This window comes from Clupea harengus, chromosome 7 (genome assembly GCF_900700415.2).
Source record: "Clupea harengus chromosome 7, Ch_v2.0.2, whole genome shotgun sequence".
In the NCBI taxonomy this organism is placed as follows: domain Eukaryota; kingdom Metazoa; phylum Chordata; class Actinopteri; order Clupeiformes; family Clupeidae; genus Clupea; species Clupea harengus.
Window position 1 is genome coordinate 20,177,725 of NC_045158.1, and position 21,288 is coordinate 20,199,012.

At 41.1% G+C, this 21,288-nt stretch overlaps 3 protein-coding genes across 7 annotated transcripts; 2 read left to right on the plus strand and 1 right to left on the minus strand.

Annotated features, from left to right (window-relative positions):
• Positions 1-879: 879 nt before the first annotated feature.
• On the minus strand, positions 880-2,639 carry LOC105899094 (cytochrome c oxidase subunit 6A, mitochondrial). Its single transcript, XM_012826232.3, has 3 exons — positions 2,493-2,639; positions 1,442-1,593; positions 880-1,243 (listed from the first exon to the last, which is right to left on the minus strand). The coding sequence occupies exons 1-3, from the start codon at positions 2,593-2,595 to the stop codon at positions 1,154-1,156; spliced, it is 345 nt and encodes a 114-aa protein (XP_012681686.1). The 5' UTR covers positions 2,596-2,639; the 3' UTR covers positions 880-1,153.
• A 1,048-nt stretch (positions 2,640-3,687) lies between these two features.
• On the plus strand, positions 3,688-8,015 carry LOC105899093 (hepatic lectin-like). 3 transcript variants are annotated; one of them, XM_042708296.1, is made up of 8 exons: positions 3,688-3,832; positions 4,808-4,895; positions 5,560-5,639; positions 5,832-5,930; positions 6,173-6,223; positions 6,434-6,573; positions 6,943-7,058; positions 7,457-8,015. In XM_042708296.1, the coding sequence occupies exons 2-8, from the start codon at positions 4,810-4,812 to the stop codon at positions 7,614-7,616; spliced, it is 732 nt and encodes a 243-aa protein (XP_042564230.1). In that variant the 5' UTR covers positions 3,688-3,832; positions 4,808-4,809; the 3' UTR covers positions 7,617-8,015. The 3 variants fall into 3 exon arrangements, with proteins under 3 accessions (XP_042564230.1, XP_012681684.2, XP_042564231.1); XM_012826230.3 differs by having other exon boundaries at positions 4,808-4,891; positions 5,556-5,639; XM_042708297.1 differs by lacking the exon at positions 5,560-5,639 and having other exon boundaries at positions 4,808-4,891.
• Positions 8,016-8,886: 871 nt separating this feature from the next.
• hps4 (HPS4 biogenesis of lysosomal organelles complex 3 subunit 2) lies at positions 8,887-21,230 on the plus strand. 3 transcript variants are annotated; one of them, XM_031570785.2, is made up of 13 exons: positions 8,887-9,016; positions 9,690-9,821; positions 10,351-10,441; positions 10,901-11,044; positions 11,633-11,740; positions 12,277-12,393; positions 12,893-12,987; positions 13,301-13,373; positions 17,115-17,251; positions 17,536-18,364; positions 18,810-18,936; positions 19,493-19,604; positions 19,905-21,230. In XM_031570785.2, the coding sequence occupies exons 2-13, from the start codon at positions 9,787-9,789 to the stop codon at positions 20,074-20,076; spliced, it is 2,040 nt and encodes a 679-aa protein (XP_031426645.2). In that variant the 5' UTR covers positions 8,887-9,016; positions 9,690-9,786; the 3' UTR covers positions 20,077-21,230. The 3 variants fall into 3 exon arrangements, with proteins under 3 accessions (XP_031426645.2, XP_012681683.1, XP_031426646.2); XM_012826229.3 differs by having other exon boundaries at positions 17,118-17,251; XM_031570786.2 differs by having other exon boundaries at positions 8,890-9,016; positions 9,721-9,821.
• The last annotated feature ends 58 nt before the right edge of the window (positions 21,231-21,288 follow it).

Sequence of the window (21,288 nt, forward strand, 5' to 3'; positions counted from 1 at the left end):
ACTCCCAATCTAAAAAAAATATCAAAACAGACTTTGGACCTCATATCAACCGCTGGCAAATACCTAGCAGCCAATCCAGCTGCTTTGTGAGTAAAAGCAAGTTATAACTGCTGCTAGTTCACAGTAAAACAAATAGTTCTTCCTGCTTGTCAAAAAGTTTAATGTCTAGAGTCAACATGTTGGTAATCATGATTGTGAAGAATTCCACAGCAGTTTTATGCATGCAGGTGCCTTATGACTGAGTTTTTTTTATTCAGCTGTAATTCATGTGTTCTTAAAAAACCCTCCTTGTATTTAAAAAAATGAAACACTAATAAACAGCAAAAATGACTATTCAGATCATTCCATTAATGCCAATTCTGTGCTTGAACCACGGAACAGCACAAGGGGCGGGATACAGGCAGTGCAAGAGTTCCGCACCACAATTATTTCTGCCCTGGCTGATGGGTAGCAGACCTATCGTGGGCTATACAGTATCTGGTTGTTTGGTTATGTGTTGTGATTTTTACAAAGCACCAGCTTGAATCTGCCTTGGTCATTCTAGCATAGCGAGCCATATCAGACACCTGGGCAGTCTCTAGCACTAAAAAAGGGCATATAAGTGGGAATGGTTAATGTTGACTCACCTTTTCTGATCCCATCGTCTTCCACCTCGATAAACTACAGTCTGTCAGTTGAATGTTTACATGTAGACACGTTCATCTACAGGTATCAAGTAGGACAGAATGGCTCTGTCACAGCTAAGCCTCAGGCGACTGTACTTTTCAAAAGACTGATTTCAAGCTAAATGCAAATGAAATAATACTTTAGCACTGATAACATTTGCCTTATCTAATGAAAAATAACCCAGTGAAAGAAAAAGCAGAGCACTGCAGGGAATTTAAATATGGTTATTTATTTCACATAGGTTTGAACTGAGAATGTGTCAAGATGGTCCAGAAGTAATGTAACTATTTCCATTGGGTGCCTCTAGTTTAACAGAAAGCACAGAGGTAAACAGAAAGTTTTTTTTCTTTACTTTTTACAAGAGGTTTGAGTAAACTTTACGGAGTGTGGTCCAAGCCTGGTGGTAGCTCCAGGTTATTAAGGGAGGGGAGAGGGGGACTGTGGTCCCAGTTTGAGGGTAAAGTTGTTCATATGTATGACATCTAATTTACTCCTCATGTTCTGCATACCCGTCTGGGAGGGCATTCAATTCGTCGTTGTGGAAAAAGCTCTTAACACCATCACCCCAGGGAAAACGCTGGACAAAAGGAACATACAGCATTTTATGACTCAATATATAATCATTATTGCATTGCATTTACTGTGAGCTGTAAATTAGAAGATTCATTAATGTAGAATACGCTTCATAAAAGCCATTTCCACAGAGAATGCCATATCCTTCAGCAATAGTATAGCAACAATACATTATTGCCGACTGAAAGTTAAGATATCTCACCTTGGTGCGGATGCGAAGGTGACTGTAGGGGACAAATTCAGGCTGCACATAGTGCGCTTGATGTTGCTGCATTTTGAGGTACATATTTAACATGCAAACAGCAACCCCAGGAAAAGCAACAACAAAAGTGAGGATCTTCCACACCCTTGACCCTATGGAGACAAAACAAATTGATATTCAACAGTCGAGTCACACTACCTTAAGCGACTATTTAAACACATCGGGACAAAAGTGATTGACAAACTAAACTATATAAAAAAATAAAAACAAACACACATGAAACAATTAACTACTGATACAAGTCATCCTGAACAAAAAACACACACACACACATCCAGCAACCCATTCTTAGCTAGCTTACTTTAACTACTAAGTCATGTTACTTAGGTGAAGTTAGCCTAGGCAAGTTGGCAAAGTACTGTATTGTAGCAACCTCTCAAGTCGTTTAGTACAAAAGCATCAGGTAATGTAAAAGAAAGGTCGTTAAGTGCGTTTAAGTGTGTATTATGCACATTAAATCTCATTTAGCTAACGTGAAGAATGTTGTAATATTTTAACTAAATCCATTTCGAGGGATTTTATCAGCTAAAGTGGCGCACATAGGTATAATGTCGCCAAGATTATTTGTACGACAAATTTGGCAAATGTACGTACAGAGGACTGAGGTTATATCACTGTTGTGACGGTTGATTTAAGGTTAAGGATTTGTGCTGCAGGCTGGTTCCTGGAAGCCGTTCGGGGTTGCGGCGAGCTAGTTCGGTAACTGGCCAAGTTAGTTAGCATGCTAAGTGAGCCCTTTGGAGGCAAGTAAACCACGGGCTTTGTTCGTTCTTTTGATATAATTTGCCCTTCTTAACACAGAAAACCAGACAGGTAAATATCGAGATGTATAACTCTCGAAACTAATACAGAAACAACTACAGGATAAGCTAACTAACGTTGCCAACCTCGCTAGTCACCAAGGTCAAAACAACGAACAATCCATTTTAGTTAAAAATGACAAAAATCTGATTAGCATAACAGACAATGGCATTTGCCATTGTACACCCACCTCCTTCATGAGCCCCATGAGCTCCTGCTGCAGCTGAGAGCTGACGGGCCTGAGCCAAGGGAGCCCGCAACACAGCTCGCGATAAGCGTCCGAGGGAAGCCATCTTCAATGTTTGAAAGGTAGGCAAGTATACGGAAGTGATGCAACGTCTTTTCTGGTCCTTCTTCCTTAGTGAACATTTGTGATTGATAGAGTAGTGAAAACGTAGCGCCACTGAATGGACTGGAGAAAAGTATTAAATCATTCTAAAACCATAATTATATAAAGTGTATTGCCCCTCACCCCTTGCATCCTACATTGTCTGAGTTTTAAAGATTCACAAGCTGCTGATTGTCTATGTACCAATAATAACCCTACATTTCCCTCGGGATTAATGAAGTATCCATCTATCTATCTATCTATCTATCTATCTATATATCTATAACCTCACTTCCCAGTTGAATGTCGCCATCCATATAATGTGTCATAATGGTTTGCATGTTCGGTCTATCTTAAATATTTCAGCAAAACTAAAAGTGGTCATTCTTTTTTTGCTATTCTTTTTGATATGTTATCGTTAATCTCCAACAATACAATAAAATAAAAACAACATTTGTGTAAAATCTTGTAATATTACTCTACCTTGTCAGTTGACATGCTTCTTTGACTTCTGTCATTGTCTTTCTATATCCTTCAGCTTGTCAACAAATACACATGTACACTGTCCAGTAGGGGTTCTTAAAGCCTGATTTGTTTGACAGTGGAGTGAGGAGCCTGGGTTGATTGAAGACCTAATTCAAGCTGGGGTTTTCCCCCAGTAAACCTGATGTGGCATACCTCCATGACATGACACTTCACCACCACCAGCCCAAAGGGGGGAATCTCTGTGGGGTTTATGACTTGGGACACTTCACCACCACCAGCCCAAAGGGGGGGACCTCTGGGTGCACAACAAACCCACAGGGATAGACATTCATCTTTATTTACGACAGTGGTGTAAAAGTAAACACTCAAGCAACTTAAGAGGGAGCTCAGTAGCAAAGAATACCAATTCTCAAATAATGTGCTGATTATACAGTACCTAAGATGTTTTAATTAATTTTATTGATAAAATTCTTTATGTAATAATAAAAAAAAAAATATTTTCAGTTTATAAGATAAGTCAATGCTTTATGTACCTAATTGTTTGCCTTAGGGCCTGCCTCCTGTCCTTTGTAACTCTGGACAGGTTCCCAGCAATCACATGTGTACTGTGTCGAACAGTTATTTGGGACAGAAGGACATAAGGGCAATACTGACATATTGATTCCACCGCCCAGCCACGCCAGACAGGAGGACGGGCAGATTGCTTGTGGATGCAGGTAAAATAATCTGTAATAGGCTGCTGAGAGAACAGCATTAGATCATTTTACAGTGGGTTTTGTGAAATAATTAAAAGATTCAGAATATAAACATTGCTTCTTTATGTTATGGCATGGCTATTCACAATAATACAGCGGGTAAAGGACAAGAGTGATATTTGCTTCCCCTGTAAATAAGTGGGTCAAAAGCACAAAGCCATTTTTTTTTATCTTCCAACTGAAGTGTACCTATATCTAATCAGCGGGTCTTAGGAGCTACACTAAATGTTTCATGTTTCATTACCTAACAAACTAAGAATGTAAAGTAATGATGAATATGACTATATAGCATTGACCATAACCATGACCAGGGCATGTTTAAAAAATGGCATTAAGTACATTTATTCAACTACACACAGAACTGTCATAGAACAGCTGCAAACATCAGTCATTAATATTATAGCAATTACATTTGAAGACTTCATAAGGCCTTCAAAAGTGTCTTTTTTATGAGTCTGACCTGTTCTAATCTAATTGTGAGGATTATATTCAAATTGACTCAAATTATCACCATTTTATCCTCAAATACATTGTTTAAAAACCTTTAAACACATCTTACACCTACCCTACACAACTTAGACATCATACTTAATAATGTAGATTTCAGACTAGTCTTAACCGTTTTGGAGTTAATGTTCAACATATTTCTTCCATGTCCTTGAAATCATTCCACGTGGCCGATTTCAAACAGCTTCTTTGTTTGTTCTCAGTTTAACTCTGCTGTCAGACTATGTTCAAGTCAGCATACTGTATTTATGGTCAGGACAAAGATGAAGTGACACATGCAGTAAAATAACTATTATTGCTTCAACAAACGTAATCAAACTAATCTAAATGCAAACATCAAATGGCCATCAAAGAAACATTGATGGTGCACAGATATATATGACCTGTCATAGGATTTAGGTGTATGTCAATCAGATGTCTTTTTTTCAGTAATGGAGAGTGTAAACTATGACCGATTCAGCGGATCGGATACGGAGAATCTCCATCACAACCCAAGACTGGTCCCTCTAAAAGGTAGGTTGTGAATTTGAGATTGGTGTTCATAATCTTCATGAGACAGATTTCTGATCTAAACCTGATGAGAACTATTCAGCTCTCTGAGAGACACTAGACTGAGGCTAGTAGCACATCATTTGAACATAACGTTTATAGACCAACTCCAAACCTTTCTCACTAGTTAGTTTGAGTAAACAGTTGGTGAGTTTCAGTAACCACTGGGATGCCTGTACCATCTTTCTCTTTTTGTGGATATAGCAAACCACTATTTGTGAGGGTTTTCTGTTCAGATTTCCATTCCATTAGTGCTCTGGTGTCCTGATGTACCTATTTTGTGCTTTATTGGCTTGAAGCACTTGCAGCAACATGTACCCACAGCAGAAACAGACAATGCGTCCACAAAACCCAACAGATTACTTGTGCAAAAAGATGTAGTTTAAATTGTGTGATTGTTTCAAAAAAGTTTATAATCCATTCTAAGTCATTAAATCTTGAAGTCTTAATACACATGAAATTATGGGTTTAGCAGCTTATCAAAATTCCTTGGCAGTGCCTGTACACTGAGCACTGTAACAGCTCTGCTTTGAAGTCTGTTAAAGTGCATTATCTCATCATTATAACCCCCTGCACTTTCTCTCTCTCTCTCTCTCTCTCTCTCTCTCTCTCTCTCTCTCTCTCTTAGGCAGACAGAACAGAATGGCATATATCCTGTACGGCCTTTTGCTGCTTCTCTTACTCATCCTCTTGATGATCACTGGAATTAAATGTACTTACCAGAGCTGGAAAAAAAATCTGGTTCCTATTTTTAATTGGCACACACAACACATAAATTAATTATCATTTGTGTTATATCATAATTGATGAACTGAAACCTTCATAACATAGACTTGGTGATACGTAACACTGGACAAAACCCTACACATATTTTAACTTTTTGAATAACTATGACTTTCTTCAGTCTCTCAGCTGAGCCAGGGTATTGAAGATATCAAGATTTACCTGACTACAGCGAAAAGCTCCCCACTTCATTCTCCATTTTCTCAGTCTCCCCAGCAAGGTCAGTGCTCTAATACAATGAAATCACATTTAAGCTCATGTGTCATGGAATATCAGATATCGGAAAGGGTAAATATTTTGAGTAATGTTGTAGTGGTAACCATGCTAATGGCTTTGCATATTTAATTTCAAATTATACTAATTAATGTATTTCTGAGTAAGTCTTCCAATTATTTGCTGAATTTAAATCATGTTCACTGTGCTCTATTTATCAGTAGGTCACATTTTGTTTCCCCTATGCAGAACACACAGGCGAAGAAGATTTTATCCCACATTTTTTTGAGGAGGAGCAAGGTAGGAGCTGCTTATGTCTCATAGCAACTTATACCTTTATTATGAAACCAAGGTGAAATGCACATACATGGGAAGTTTTAGGAGTGCACTGACCATACACTAATTTTGTATCAAATAACTTGTGATCTGTGCCAGACACAGACTTATACCTTCCATCTTGAAATGCCCTCCAATGTAAATTTTTTCCCCACTTTCTCTTAACATCGGCAGGGGACTGTCACAGTGGCTGGCTGTCCTTTAAAGACCACTGCTACTACTTGTCCACACAGAAAACCAACTGGCACAGTGCAGAGCAGCGATGCATCGAGCAGAGTGGACTTCTGTTCGTGCCCAACACTTCAGAGGAGATGGTAAGAGCTCTGCGTGACTAGGGAAATTCATTTATCTCATTTGTTTAGCCTTAAAACATCTTCTAAGGTAATGAATAATCTTGTAGATTGTTGCTTTGCTGCATTAAACTTATTTATCCAAGCACTGCTTCATCATTCATGGCACTGACAACTCACTCACTTTTAAACCTATTCATGTGTGATACTTTCTTAGAAATAATATTCGCTATACTCCTCAGCCTGCCAACAGTATTTCACTTTAACCCCACACGTAGATTGAAATTTGTAATTGAAATCTATCACATGGCATGGTAGACAGACACATGCATGTGACGTATTTAAACGAGACTTCAGAAGTACTCCTGAATGACTATATGTGCTCATTTCCAGGAGTACATAACGGAAGTTGCGAATGAGGCAGCCATGTACTGGTTTGGGCTGGTGGAATATGGTCAGGAAGGCAACTGGACATTGGTTGATGGGACAGACTTCGAAACAGTACCAAAGTAAGCAAACGCTGAATACTGTTGAAGGAAAAGGGCAAGAAAGAGAGGGTGGTGTGGTGTACGTACTGCATGTGTCATGGGTGAGGGTTATCTATCAAGTTGTATGACAGGTTTATATCATCAAGCTTATGTCTAATGCGTGTTATACTCTGCAGTAGTGATGTAGACTACTTAATAGCTAACTGCAGCACACTTTTCTTTAACACAAGTAGCCTAAAGAGCTTCCAGATATGGCCAAGCCGCCATAATTCCACCATTGTTTTAAGAGTGCCCAGCAACATGACTGGAAAAAAAACTGTTATTTTCCCATAAAAAAAAAATTTCATCATAGAAAAAAATGAATTAATTACAGAAAAGACAACCCACTGAAACACACATATTTTCGTTGTCCCTCTCAGGTTTTGGGACAATAATCAACCAGATGATTGGCATGTGCGTCTAAACGGAGAAGACTGTGCCCAGCTCCATCCACATATTAAAAGGGGCCTTAGACGATGGAATGATGCTGACTGCACCTTGGACTACTTATACATTTGTGAGGCTAAACTAAAAGGATAATATGGAGTATTATGTCCAGGACATCTGTGATCACGTATTCATCATATCTCAATGCATATGCAATGCATATGCAAATTAAAAAATATATTTTTTGTGAAACTAAATTTATGTCAGTTATGCAATTTGTTGCAACTGTTAAAATAAGGAGCAAACTGTAAAGCTGAAGAAATTATTTGCTGGTTTGTTTGATAATGCTCTTGTAGATAATTGGGTGTATGCAAAGTGTACTTGTTTTGAAATGAGAGAAATGTGAAATTATTTCTACATGCTGGCAGACTGATTATGACTCGCTTTGTAGCTTTCGCTACAATGTACAATACTTTCCCTGTAATAAAACGTCCCCTGTATTAAGACAAAGTGGAAATACTTGTATCCTACGACTAAAGGGGTGAAAATGTAGACGTGTCGTGTGTTTGTGTGTGTGATATTATCAGGTTAATAACTACATAATGATTCTTAACCCTCCTATTATGTTTGGGGTCAATTTGACCCCATTCAATGTTTAACGTCTCTAAATAAATGTTTGACATAATTTTTTTTGCTTCATATTTAATGACTTTTCCTAATTTAATGGGGACAACTGGGCAAAGACAAAATTAACATGATGATATGTTTTCAATGTCCTGTACACATACTTTACGCATAGGTGTTGTTTGGGGTCAATTTGACCCCAGGCTGTTTTAATTGTATAAAATATATAAGAAATATCAACTTTTTTCATCACATTGTTACTTTTCTTGATAAAAGAAATAGTTTTGTATTCCAAATGTTATAGATAACAACAATATGTACTTAGAAATAATATGAAGCCATAAAAACACCAGAAGGATATTTCTTTCCAATTTTAGGTCAATCAGTGAGATTTTATGGTGATCTGCATATTTCTCCATAGTCGCGTAACATGTATTCTAGATGTATAAAGGGGGTGGGTGGGGGTATGGTTTTATTTTTAAGGGCTATTTAGGTAGTCAACAAACAAACCTAAAGTACCTGACACAAAAACTTGGGTAAAAAAAAAAGAATTATAATATTTTTTTGGAGGTTTAAATTGCTGGGGTCAAATTGACCCCAAGCATAATAGATGTGGGTAAAATTTGAACATAATAGGAGGGTTAACGCACAGTTATGTATACACTGTTTGGTATGAGTGTTGCCCGAAATAAGAACCTAAAACACTGGATATTTCTACCACTTCGTGGCTCAGACCACGTTGTAACACTATGGCTCAGAGAGGAAGTTGCAAAATCTTGAGTTTTTGACCCTGCATGCTTGCCTTACTCTCAAGATATCCTCACATGATTTCTCTCTTGTGACCCACATTCCTCATCAAATCGCTTGACTGGGTCAAAGTGTCTGAAACTTACAACATTTGGATGAAGTTGGTGGGAATCTGTGCAGAAGTAAGTTTTATAAACTTTCGGTAGGTTTGTGCTGTACAGTTATGTTAGCAGTTTTTTTTCTTCTTCTCAGTAGCGATTATTTTAAGAACTTTTATACCATGAGCTATCTGTTGATATGACACCAAGCGAAGTTAGCTCACTCGGTGGTGGTGTGGTAGCCTACAGTAGCGGTTCAAATTGATGTTGGGGAAATTAGGCTAAATCCGACTTTGCTTTAAAAAAAATGTTTGAGTTTGCTTTTTTCGTGATGTTTTTTGTAGTTGTCCCCTCGGTAGAATAACTTTAGTGTTAATAACTTGAACACGTTCTGTAGTGCATCGGTTTTATTTAGTGACCGTGACATTTACAATCTGTTTACTTGGTGACCATACGATTACACATCAAATTAGGTTACACATCGGCGAAACAAACAGTTCGTTGGGAAATTAAAGTATACTCTTAAAGCTTTTCAATTGCAAGGCGGAACTTTGTCTCGATTGTATCTTCTGCTAGATAGCTGTCAAAGTTAATTATACTTTGCCCAGTATAATACCCCACTGCATCGACTGAGTTGGACGTTTAAGGAACACCCGAATAGTTAGCAATGTTGCCGATGTCAAAAAAGTGATTCCACATAGCTATGTTGTTGTGAAATACGAATCATCAAGTGTGCCGATATTCATTTTCTTTCAAGCGTGAACTTCTGGTTTGTGCAACCCTACCAGAAGCAATGGCGGAATTGAGGACGGATAGTATTTGAGCGTGATCAAGAACTAATAGATTGACATCTGATGGCCGATTCAGCCTGTCCAACAGATTCAAGGAGGTGAGTCACCTGTACACTTTGAATGAGGTCTTGGCTTGTCAGTGCATCTCTCTCTCTCTTTCACTCTCACTCACTCACTCACTCACAAACACACTCACGCACTCACTATGTTTCCCATCAACCAGAGCAATGCTCAGCGCTAGTCAGAGGTTCCTCATACACCCAAGGATCAGACACACACTTCTCTGTGTAGGATATCATCTGACAAACTTCGCCTAAAGGGATAGACTGCTTCACTGCTACTCACTCATACTTCATAAAATAGTTGCCTACCTTAATTAGCCTCTGTAAAATAGGTTAAATATATTTCTTCCAATGACGTAGAACGTGCTTGGGTAATTTAACAAAGTTCACCACAGTGTCCTAAATAGTTATGAGACCGGATTAGTTCAGGAATGCTTATACAATAGCCCGACAATGAGACTTAAATGTCCAATTTGACCATTTAGATTCAAACTGAATTTTTAGCAAGTCTATTGGTAGGCTATTCACGCTAGTGCAATGTTTGGTATAATTTTTCTCTTCGTAGGTGTAATTACTTCTTCCTCTATGATGGGTCGAAGGTCCAAGAGGAAGGAGACCCGACGCGGGCTGGCATATGCTTCTTCTACCCTGAGGAGGTAGGTATATAGGTGCAGTTTAGGGGTTGCAGCAAAGAGGTGGGCATCGGGTTGTGATTTTGTACTCTTGAGTACTAAATCAGTGATGCGTAAGTAGGATAAGGGTCTATATAAATATATTTGTGTTGTTTTTTCTCGTTTTTCACAAGAGTGATAGGAACTAGAGCTCTGGTTACCACACATTTGCAGGGGGGGGCGTACAGATGTTTTTTAAATAACTTGGTCAGTAAAATGTCTAGTAGAAATATTATAATTGGAAGCTAGTGTCCCCAGCCTGAAAAACATGAAAAAAGCCTCAAAACATGAAAAAAGAAACACTTTTTGTATGCATTTACACCCTGTAGGTGAAGCCCACAGTCCAACTTCAACCCCATGACCTCAGGGTCACTGGGTCATGAGTATGTGCTACCAGTAGATGTTTGTTTAAGATTTAACCCCTTAATCCATCTTTTCCGCCAGACTCCACTGGAGCAGCAGGAGTTGCTGTGTGGGCAGCTGGCAGGTGTGTGCCAGTGCGTTTCAGAGCTGTCCCGCTCACCTGTGCGTCTGCTGAGACTGCGCGGGAGCAAGTTTGCTGTACGCATGAAGGACCACTTCCTATGGGTGAGTGTTAAGTGTATGTCAAGGTCATTTAGTATACATTTTATTTAGGTTTGTATTGTTTTCAAGGTGTTGTTCTTGTAAGTAGCTAGTTGTCATAGCATCCTCAAATTCATTCTGATGGTACGGTCATGTGAAGGAGAGACAAACACATATCAATTCAATTCAATTCAATTTCATTTATACAGCGCAAGAACAATACAATTTTCTCAAGGTACTTTACAGAGCCCAGAGCCTGGACCCCCTTAGAGCAAGCACAATGGCAACAGGGGCAAAGAAAAACTCTCTGTTAATCAGGAAGGAACCTTAAGCAGAACCACGTCACATAAGGGGTGGCCCATCTGCTTCACCACAAAATATAATCAAAATACCTCAGTTGGCAATCTGGCTAGCTTTTATTAGTTCCAGCTTTCTGGTTATTGGTGTTTGCAAGGCAAGACTGTTCTTTGAAGTATTGTTTTATATAGACCGGTTAATTTTCATTCCCCTCTCTCATCATCTCATATCATTTTTATTTTCATAATCTCACAAATTAAATGTGAATGCTGTAATGTTGTTTAATTTCTGTCCCCCTCCCCCTTTCTCTCTCAGGCTTTCAGTTGTCCTCCGGACATTCCAGATGTGAGTGTGTGTAAACTCTTAGATCAGTTGATCAGCCTCTTCTGTTTCTACAATGGCCCTATACGACAAAGTTACCAGGTACAGTACTGAAACTTACATTTGCGTATAAGATTCATGGCCACAGCTAACTTGTATGTGTCCTTGATGATTCTGATGAATACTGACACAAGATGGAACTCAGTGTAGCATTAATGAATCACAAAAGTAGTCACTCACGCAAAAGTAGTCACTCACGCTCACGCTCTTCTAGTCTAGTGTCTGACAACACTTCCTTGGCATAGTACAGAAAAGGATACTGTTCTATCCAATTTCGTTGCTTTACATAGATGAAATAGAAACGTAATATGGTGGTTTAATTGCACAAGGATATGTAGGAGTAGACCATATTATTTGGGTGAACTTTTCAGAATGAACAACTTTCACTTTTCACATTAAAGTGTTTCTGGTCATCCCTCATTCATATTCCCCCATCACTCATCCCCCTCTCCTGTCCCTCATTCATATTCCCCCATCACTCATCCCCCTCTCCTGTCCCTCATTCATATTCCCCCATCACTCATCCCCCTCTCCTGTCCCTCATTCCCCCATCACTCATCCCCCTCTCCTGATCCCAGCTGCACAGTCGGGCTGATTTGGCGTTGCGCTGGGCCAGGTACCTCACCCACCTCCAGGGAGGCTCTTCTGAGCTCCACCACATCTTCAGCTGCCTGAGAACCATCGACTCCACACATGTACGCATCCCTGCACCCGGTATTCAACACGCTCTCATGGGTTCATCAGCATCATCTCACAAACACACACACCACACACACCACACACACACACACACACACACACACACACACACACACACTACCCTATGGGTACACTAAGAGCATTCAGCCTAATTTTTCAAGACTATGAGTTTTCAGTTTAAAATATGAAGCCCCCCCTGAGGTAAAAAAAAAAACTAAACAAATGTTGGCTCAGTTAGGAGTAAGATACCTTATAACCATCCAACCCAACCTTGTTATCACTGTAATGTCCTTAAAGTTAAGGTGGTTGATTCTCTCTGCATGAAACTGATTAGTCCTCACATGGACCATGCATGTCACATTAAACGCATGACACGACACATGAGCTGAATTTACTATGAAATGTACACACTCGCACACAAACATATGGAACAGCACATTCCAGAAAGCTACAGTAAAGGCTGCTCTGCCACTGGCACTTTTTTCTCTCCTGTAGATTGATCCCCTGTTACTTTTGAAGGCCGCCCTGATCCTGCAGGCATGCCAACGGTGCCCCCTAGTGTTGGCAGGGTGCATACTCTACAGAGGCAGGTAAATAAAGACTTGAATTATGCATTTTATTCATCCAGAACAATTTAAGCAAGTAACGTAAACAGGTATTAGTCCCTTGAGACTTTTTCTCGACAGATTTGTTGACAATTTGAGATGCAGATACCTTGACTACCTTTATCCAATCAATTATCAACATTCAGAATATCACCTTCATTGATAGTGCTGATGTTCTAGAGTAGTTGTATTAGTTACCAGCATTTCCGTCTTTTGCACTAGGGCCATGTTTTGCACATGTTTTGCACGTGTATCATCTTAATTCCATGATTAAATTTGCACTGATTTTGTTTTCTAGGGTCGTGAGTACTCAGATGCCTCCTGATTTGACAGTGAAGGTGATGGTCCATGAAACAGAGAGCTACAGTCAAGTAAGCAGTTTCTTGTTTTCTGCTAAATGGCAGTGACTACTGGATTTTCCCGACTATTAACCGCGGTTTATTAATTGATTGCAGCCCTGTGGTTAATCCTCAGGTGCGGCCTGTACATGGTAATGCATGTTTTTCACGTAGTAGTTTTCGTGCGGTCAGGCAGCTGGGAATAGAGTGTGGAAGTCAACTGGAAGTAACGTATAATTTCTCAAAATTGAGTTCCAAGTGATCACAACCACTTATGGATGACGTTAAATGGCTTCATATAGATACTAAACAATCCTGAGAGAAATGATGGGACATCAGTGGAGCAAGGGCTTACTCTGATACCAATGTAGCGAATGAAGGGGAAGCAGTCCCCCCTCCCCCTTTCCCCTTTCTAACACGTTAATGGTTTTGATTCCCACTGCAGAGACACGTTGAATGAACTGTGGTTATTAGACGGGTGTGGCCAATGCATAGGTTTGTTTTTATAAAATTACATAAATACTGTGAATACGGTTAATAGATGGGAAAATACAGTTAACTGTCAAATTGTTTGTTTTTACTAAATCTGTGTTGGAAGACTAAGACCAAGTTGTCAATTCACCTGACCTGCTGTCAATTTACATGTTGTAATCCTGTACATTTTTAGTAACTTTAGAAAATTGAACCAGGCATCATCACACTCAGTGTGTTTACATGATGGTATAATTCGAATCTTTGCTTAGTCGGACTATGCTTTCTTTCGAGGGTAGGTGCTATTATCCCAATGTACATGGCAGTGAATAAATCGAATCATTGGCCGAAAGCATGTCATATCCGATACGATAGGTGGCGCTGTTTTTATTACAACTAGTGGTGATACAGCCCTTTCCGCTTGACCTCTTCACCACTACCAATAACAACAACAGTTGATTGAGCATGAATCGCGTCTGTTCATCGGTCCAGAAATGCGTGTTGCCTCTTGGGTTGTTTGTTTGTTTGTTTGTTTGTTTCTGCCAGGCCGATGTGTTTATAAGTTACATTATTCAAAGGTGAAAGATAAAAGGCGAGAGAAACGTATGCACATTCACACACACACGCGCGCGCAAATAATGGGTTACAGCCAAAACGCATTGCCCTTCTGCAAGTTGCATCAAATTGTTTAAGTACTTCTTCGCTGTCGATTTCCAAATCTGTGTGAATATTCATAAGAGCAAGTCCAGTCAGTCTTTTGTCAGTCATCGTACTTCGTAAGATATGTCTTAAGACGCCCCATTGTACTGAATGACCGCTCAGCAGACGCTGTGGAAACGGGCAAATGTGCCGAACTTTCCAGGGCTTGATAAAGCTCACTGCATTTGGGCTGTAGCTCATTTAGCTGTTTCCAGCTCTATATCTGCATCGTCAACGCTGGGCATTAGTTGTCCGTACTCCGATTTTATAGTTTCCCCATCGTAATAAATATGCATTCATGATATTTTTCTATGACCGAGTTTGACAGGTATTGGTCAGGTAATAGTCGAGTGACAGCTGATTTCACAAGCATTAACTTTAAACCAGAATATTATAACGTGTCGGCATAGGCGCCCCGTAATGCCGTGCAGCGGGCGCATACTGTTATACTTTATGTTATGCATGACGTTCCCTAGGCTATATGTTCCTTACCGTTCTAATTACATGTCGTTGTTCTGTGTTGGGACAGAGCTTATACAGGTGGGTGACGGTAGCACAGTCTGTTCGTGGGCATAAAGCCCGTGCCATTGTGACAGTGATTTGTGTTTAATAAAAAGCCATAACAAATATACCACGCTTCCGTGATTTGTTACAATATAATGGTCTTGCTTCTATAATGTATAAACACGTAGGTTACAGGGTGGGTGTGGCAGAGAGAGAGAGGGAGAGCGATGATGCACACGGATATATCAGATTTAGCGACCGGAGCAAAGTTATGTTGCTGTAACGTTGAACTCTTTGCAATCAATAAATACAGTACTTAATAGGCTAATTGATACAATATCTCCTCGTTTGAGTGTGGTTGTTTGAGTGCAATGGGAGTGTATGATCGTTATTGTCTATAAAGCAGTGTTTCTCAAACTTTTTCAGACCAAGGACCACTTAGCCAATAAAAATTCGCGGACCATTTAACTAAATATCCCCGGAACAACATGCCTCCTACCCAAGACCTGGCGCCAGACAATTGTTAGCGCACACATGATTTTCGCGGGCTCTCCTTTTGTACGTACCAGTCGGCTAGTTATAGATATGACAATGCGCAAGGCAAAGCATCTGGAACCCTGCTCCATGCGTGACTTGGTTATGTTACAAACTAGTTCGCTCACAGCCTCATACTCCCATCACACACTCAGACAGACATCACAAAACACAACGATGCGCATACTGACCGCAGTATTTCACTACCAACAGTAGGCTAGCCCACTGGCATTAATACAGCCATCCTAGTAGTCAACTTTTCATAATTAAAAGCTGTCATTATCCAACGTCACACAACACAGAATATAGCCTAGTTATCATCTTGCTGTCTCAGCGGGAGAAAAACACAGTGTTTTGAATGCAACTCCGCGACGAGATAATGCCCTATGAGGCTGAATCACTTTCTCCTTGTCTATGTTTGAGGCTTTCTCATTTAATTTTCTTTTCATAGTTCCTGTCTTAAGCCACCAATCCATGACCTTGTTAATAGATTAGACAACTCTTTATTAGATTAGGCTACTACTGGCTGTGTTCTCTTCGTTCTGAGTTGTATGTTAGAAATGTCGCAATAATTTACTTGTGGCCGTCGCGGACCACACTTCATCATATTTGATAGAATGAAGAACAAATTAGTTGTGAATACTATCACCGAGTTTGAAAGGTATTTGGTCAGGTAACAGCCCTTTAACAGCTGATTTGCTTTCTGATTTGACAGTACTGCTGTGTGTTTTAAGCAAATAAAATGTGGACTGTTTACAAGCGGGCACCTGCTATCGTTGATTATACAGTAAATACGTTGTGAAATGAAACAAAAACACATCACAGTTAAAGATGTATTAGTATTGATTGATTCACATCGATATGAATGGATGACATGACTAACAAGTGGTGGGAAATTAATATGAAAGTATTTGTTCGGTGAATTAGCGCGCTCTGTCCAAACAGTCGCAGTCAACGTTTTTGTCAACACTGGCACCACATAAGTATCGTAATTTGAACGTCCTTATACGTTTTTAAGGAGGGGTTGTAAAGGTACTCATATCTTCGGACCTCTTCTGTTATGTTTGTTCATAGTCAACAAGAATAAGCTTGTGAGACAGTCTGCAGGATATTCATAAATAAACGTGTCATTAGTATGAACAGCTGAGACAACGTATCGTCTCTTTCGTCTTCCGGGTCACGACCTGGCAGGGAGGGAGGGAGGATGGCGGCGGGATCTCAAGCATGCGCAAAGACGCAAAGTCCAGTTCCTTATCCAATTCACCGTTACATGCCGCAATAGTCGAACTATCAACTGGATCGGATCGAGTTATCCAGGGGTGTTAGTCCGACTATGTGCGGTCCGACTACGATCCGACTAAGGTGCTTACATGAAACGGATAATGCGATTTCAGTCCGACTAAGGCAGTTATTCGAATCCATGTAACCACGGTCACTGAATAGCACACTCTTTTCTCAGCATTTGTGGTCTCTGGGGTTATGAAGCCTATGTGACCCAACACCATTGTAAACATAAACTGAGTAACCATGCAGAAGTAAGGTTAACGACACACACTGGTTTTTAAGCAGGACCACAGGCCAGTGGCCAATGGGATCAGCAGTGCTTGTGGTACGCCCTCTTCCAGCACAGGAACAACACCAGTGTTCCTCACCCCCGCTGAGCTCCAGGCACTGTGCTGCCCTCCAGTGAATAGGACATGCAGGTACAGCCTCAAACATGTCAAACATGTTACCACTGTATTTTGCTGTATTTTTTTGTAAGAACACCCTGAAATTGTATTTATAGTCCAGGGGCCTTATGTACAAAGCCTTGCATAGAATTTATACTATAACAGCATTACTCTGAGCTGAAATGCTGTGTATGCACAAAACAAATTCAGATGTATGAAACCGTGTGCACCCAATAATCCAAGCACCTTTTCTGTGTACACCCTGATCAACAAGACTGTTGTCTGCCTGTGTGTCTGTCTCTCTGTCGCACTCTTAGGTCTCACTGTACTCCCCAACCTCCACCTCGACCAAGAAAGTCCCGCCTCCTGTCACGCACGCTATCCGACACTCCCCCCAGCGAATTAGACGCTGCTAAACTTGACCCTGCCCCTACCCCTTTTTTGTGTCTTTCTGACGAGTCCTGCTTAAGCCCCTGTCCATCGTCCTCTCAAGCCACCACCCCCGAGTTCAGCCCCCTTCACCAATCAGAAAACCCCTGCACAACGGATGCCGAGTCACATGATCACGATCTGTCCAATGAGATTGCGTCATGTGAACTGGAGGAGGAAGTGGTAAGAGGCAAGATGGCTAATGGTTGCAGCAAAAAGGTGGAGCTGAGGATGGACCAAAGCAAGGTGGAAGCACGTGGCGACTTGATCCTGCAGAATGGAAATGGCTGTCACACCAATGGCTATCACCAGGAGCCAGCCTCCGATCACCACTCTGACCAGAGCTCCGGCGACGAACCGCCAGACACAAGCCATCTCAAGCCTCTGTCGAATGGGGCTGAGATGCCAGACAAAGAAGAGAAGAAGAAGAAGGAGAAAGCAAACATAAAAAAAGATAACCAGGAGAGAGACGAGAACAGACAAGCAAACATGAAGAACAGTGGAAGAAAGATTGAGGTGAAGGATAGAGAAGGTGTGGGAGACGGAGAGATGAGAGAGAACGGGATGGGCAGAGGGGAGAGTGGGGAGGGAGAGTCATCGGAAGAGGAGCAGGTATTGCTGCCCAGGGCCCTGTACCAGCACAGGGTGAGGGCGCTGGTGCTCGCTCTGCTTGTGGAGCCGCACTTCCACAGTGACCAGGCAGCTGTGGAAGAGGTGGTAAGTGTGTGTGTGTGTGTGTGTGTGTGTGTGTGTGTGTGCACGCCCTCTCTGAAAACATTTGAAATATGCCTAGCAAATATAAAGAGAGTTCCATACTGCACTATAATAAATACATGATGAAAACTCCAAAGCTGCATCCAACTCTAAAATGGATGTGGCCCTTATCTGGGACTGATTTGCCAGATGTATCTTGGGCTAAGGACAGATCCATCCCATTGTCATCTTAGAGCAGATCTTGGATTTAGAAACACATCTATCAAAGAAAGCACAGAGACTCAAATCTAGAAACACAAACTATCAAACTACATGTTTGTAAAATGTAAACTTTATACCTGGCTGGATAAAACTGTCCTCCAGACAATGTGCACAGATTATACAAAAGAGTAGCTACATTGATGTTGTATTCCTCATATTGGTATATATGCTTGTGTTCTCTGTGCAGTCCCACAGCAGCCTGGCTTCTCTAAATGGACTGGAGGCTCATCTGAGGACCAGCACGCCCGGGGGCCCGGGGCCCCATGGTCCCTACACTTTCGCTCATTACGACTGCATCCAGAACACGCTCACCAGTAAGAGGCTCTTCATACTGACACAACATCTCAGAGACACCCACACACAAACTCTCAAAACATCCTTAGACACAAATGTAACATTAATAAACTCAGACACAAACACACACACAGACATCTGTGTGAATTGTTGTTATCCACAAACATTTAAACTCAATCTCCATCTCTTTCCTTCTTCCTCACACACCCTCACACACACAGGCACAACTGCAATCAGAATACATTCATGATCACATACACACATGCCTTAGATGAGAATGATAAATAGGAAAACCCCACACACTCATGCATGGTGAGTAAATGCATACATGCTACAAGGCAGGTAAAGAGGTAGCTTTAGTCATCAGCAAAACCATTTGTACAGTATTAGTATACTTGGTTGTAATTGGAGGTTTGGTTAGTCTGGTTGTGGTGATGTTTATTTTTAATTTGTTTAAATAGGAGACACCAAGTGACATGGCGTGTGTCTGCACACATAGGTGTGTAGTCACTTGTTTGTTTGTTTTTTTTCCATTGGAAAAGCATTGCTATTTATGTGTTGCCTGTGTGTCTGCAGCCAACCTGTCTGGACGGTCAGTTGCACCTCAGGATCGCTCCTTTGTGAGAGCCACAGCCCTTCTCCATTCACATTTCTCCCAAACACAGACTCTGCAGGAGGCCATTGTCAGGTTAGTGTGTGTGTGTGTGTGTTTGTTTGTGTGTATCTGTGTGTGTGTCTTGGGGGAGGTTCGGTGCCGCTGTTGTATTTAAATGATCACAGCACACTGACCGACTATCTCTGCACCCAAACATTGCTCTACACAGTGTTCCCTTCTGCACAGATTCAGAATCATAGTAATATGTTCTGTATGTCACTGAGTATGCAAAAGTTCAGTGGGTGATGCATATGCCTGGACAGGTATGAAAGTGTGTGTGTGTGTGTGTGTGTGCGCTCGCTCACATGCGCGCTCTCTCTCTCTCTCTGTCAGGAGTGCGGGAGCAGCGGTGTACAGCACGCGCAGCCCAGCCCAGGAGACCTACTTCCTGCAGCATGCCACCTCAGTCAGGAACTCTGGCATCCCCAACCACCTGGATAGCGCCTTCTCCCTGCCCAACAAAGCCCGCCACCGGCTGCTCAAACATGGGGTCAACCTGCTTTGAGCCGCCCTGGGGTTAGACAGCCACGGAGCTTTTGAGCTGATCTTGAAAGCTCTGTTACAAAGCACACATCCCAACCTCTATGACTTTATCATATTGACATGGGTACGTGCATGGCTTTGGCAAGGGTTAGACTTTTGTACAAAGTAGGAAACAAGCTGTAAGAAACAAAAGCGGTGCCTTTTTTAAATATTCTAGAAAAGACACTTCAAATTTTTTTTATTTTTCATAGGAGCACTCTGGAAACTCAAGTTGCACTTTTGTCATATGTAAACAGTGATTTTAACATGCACATATGCACACTCTGTTAAAGAAGTAGTTTAATGTTCTTAAATTATAAGTAGGTACATATTGTAAGCTATGCTATTTGTATAGCAAATGTTGCTGCTGCTTTATTTCCACATATTTTGAAGAACAAGTTGATGGTAGAGCCCTTCACATACCCTTACATAGCTGGAGCTCTACCATATTTGTGGTCTCCTCCCCTTTGCAGTCTGAGATGGACAACTGCAAATGGCTGACTACGCTGGCACTGACTACATGGCTTTCCTTGAGAACTGATAGATGGCTTCCCCCTCCTCTTCTCCTTTCCCTGCGCTTCGACTGTCTCAAAGATGACACTGCGAGAGCTGTCTCCTCTCCTGAATCTGGCCTAGAAGGACTTGTTTCGCACAAGGACTCTGCCATCCAGTGTAATATCTGCACACCATGGTTCAGTTGCACAGCCCAGTCCTCTGCCGACCCAGAGTGATCCAGTGCTTCACCCCCCCCACCCCACCCCCGCTTACTCCAGATTGGTCTATCCTAAAACATGTTTTATTTTTTCACTTCACTTCCACACTGAGTTGCCATGACAATGAAATACATCTCCTAAAAGACAAAAACGTGGACATGTTCTGCATGTTTGGTTCTTTGTTTAGCTCTACTAAATTCAGAATTCTAATCAGTTTCTTTCACCCCCTCATAATGGTCCTGACAAGGGGGTGGGGTGTAGGGCAACACCAGGCTTGAGCAAAAATGTACACTGGGATTGTGGGAAGGCAGTGAAGCCTGAGATTATGTCTCTACATGCTGATTCTAATGTATATATTAAGAAGACTTTTTAAAATTTTGTACAATGTGCATTATGTAAAATAAAGACGCTTGTTGATAGTGTGGTTTGATTAATTTCAGTTAAATGTGTTGGACAGAGCTTAATAGATAACCAGGGTTTTA

Coding starts and splice junctions, on each gene's coding strand:
- LOC105899094 (XM_012826232.3), bottom strand. CDS start 2,595: ATGGCTTCCCTCGGACGCTTATCGCGAGCTGTGTTGCGGGCTCCCTTG. Junction 1,594..2,492: donor TCATGGGGCTCATGAAGGAG/GTGGGTGTACAA, acceptor TTGTCTCCATAG/GGTCAAGGGTGTGGAAGATC. Junction 1,244..1,441: donor ACCTTCGCATCCGCACCAAG/GTGAGATATCTT, acceptor CCTTTTGTCCAG/CGTTTTCCCTGGGGTGATGG.
- hps4 (XM_031570785.2), top strand. CDS start 9,787: ATGGCCGATTCAGCCTGTCCAACAGATTCAAGGAG. Junction 11,045..11,632: donor TGAAGGACCACTTCCTATGG/GTGAGTGTTAAG, acceptor TTTCTCTCTCAG/GCTTTCAGTTGTCCTCCGGA. Junction 19,605..19,904: donor CTGCAGGAGGCCATTGTCAG/GTTAGTGTGTGT, acceptor TCTCTCTGTCAG/GAGTGCGGGAGCAGCGGTGT.
- LOC105899093 (XM_042708296.1), top strand. CDS start 4,810: ATGGAGAGTGTAAACTATGACCGATTCAGCGGATCGGATACGGAGAAT. Junction 4,896..5,559: donor CTGGTCCCTCTAAAAGGTAG/GTTGTGAATTTG, acceptor TCTCTTAGGCAG/ACAGAACAGAATGGCATATA. Junction 5,640..5,831: donor GATGATCACTGGAATTAAAT/GTACTTACCAGA, acceptor GACTTTCTTCAG/TCTCTCAGCTGAGCCAGGGT.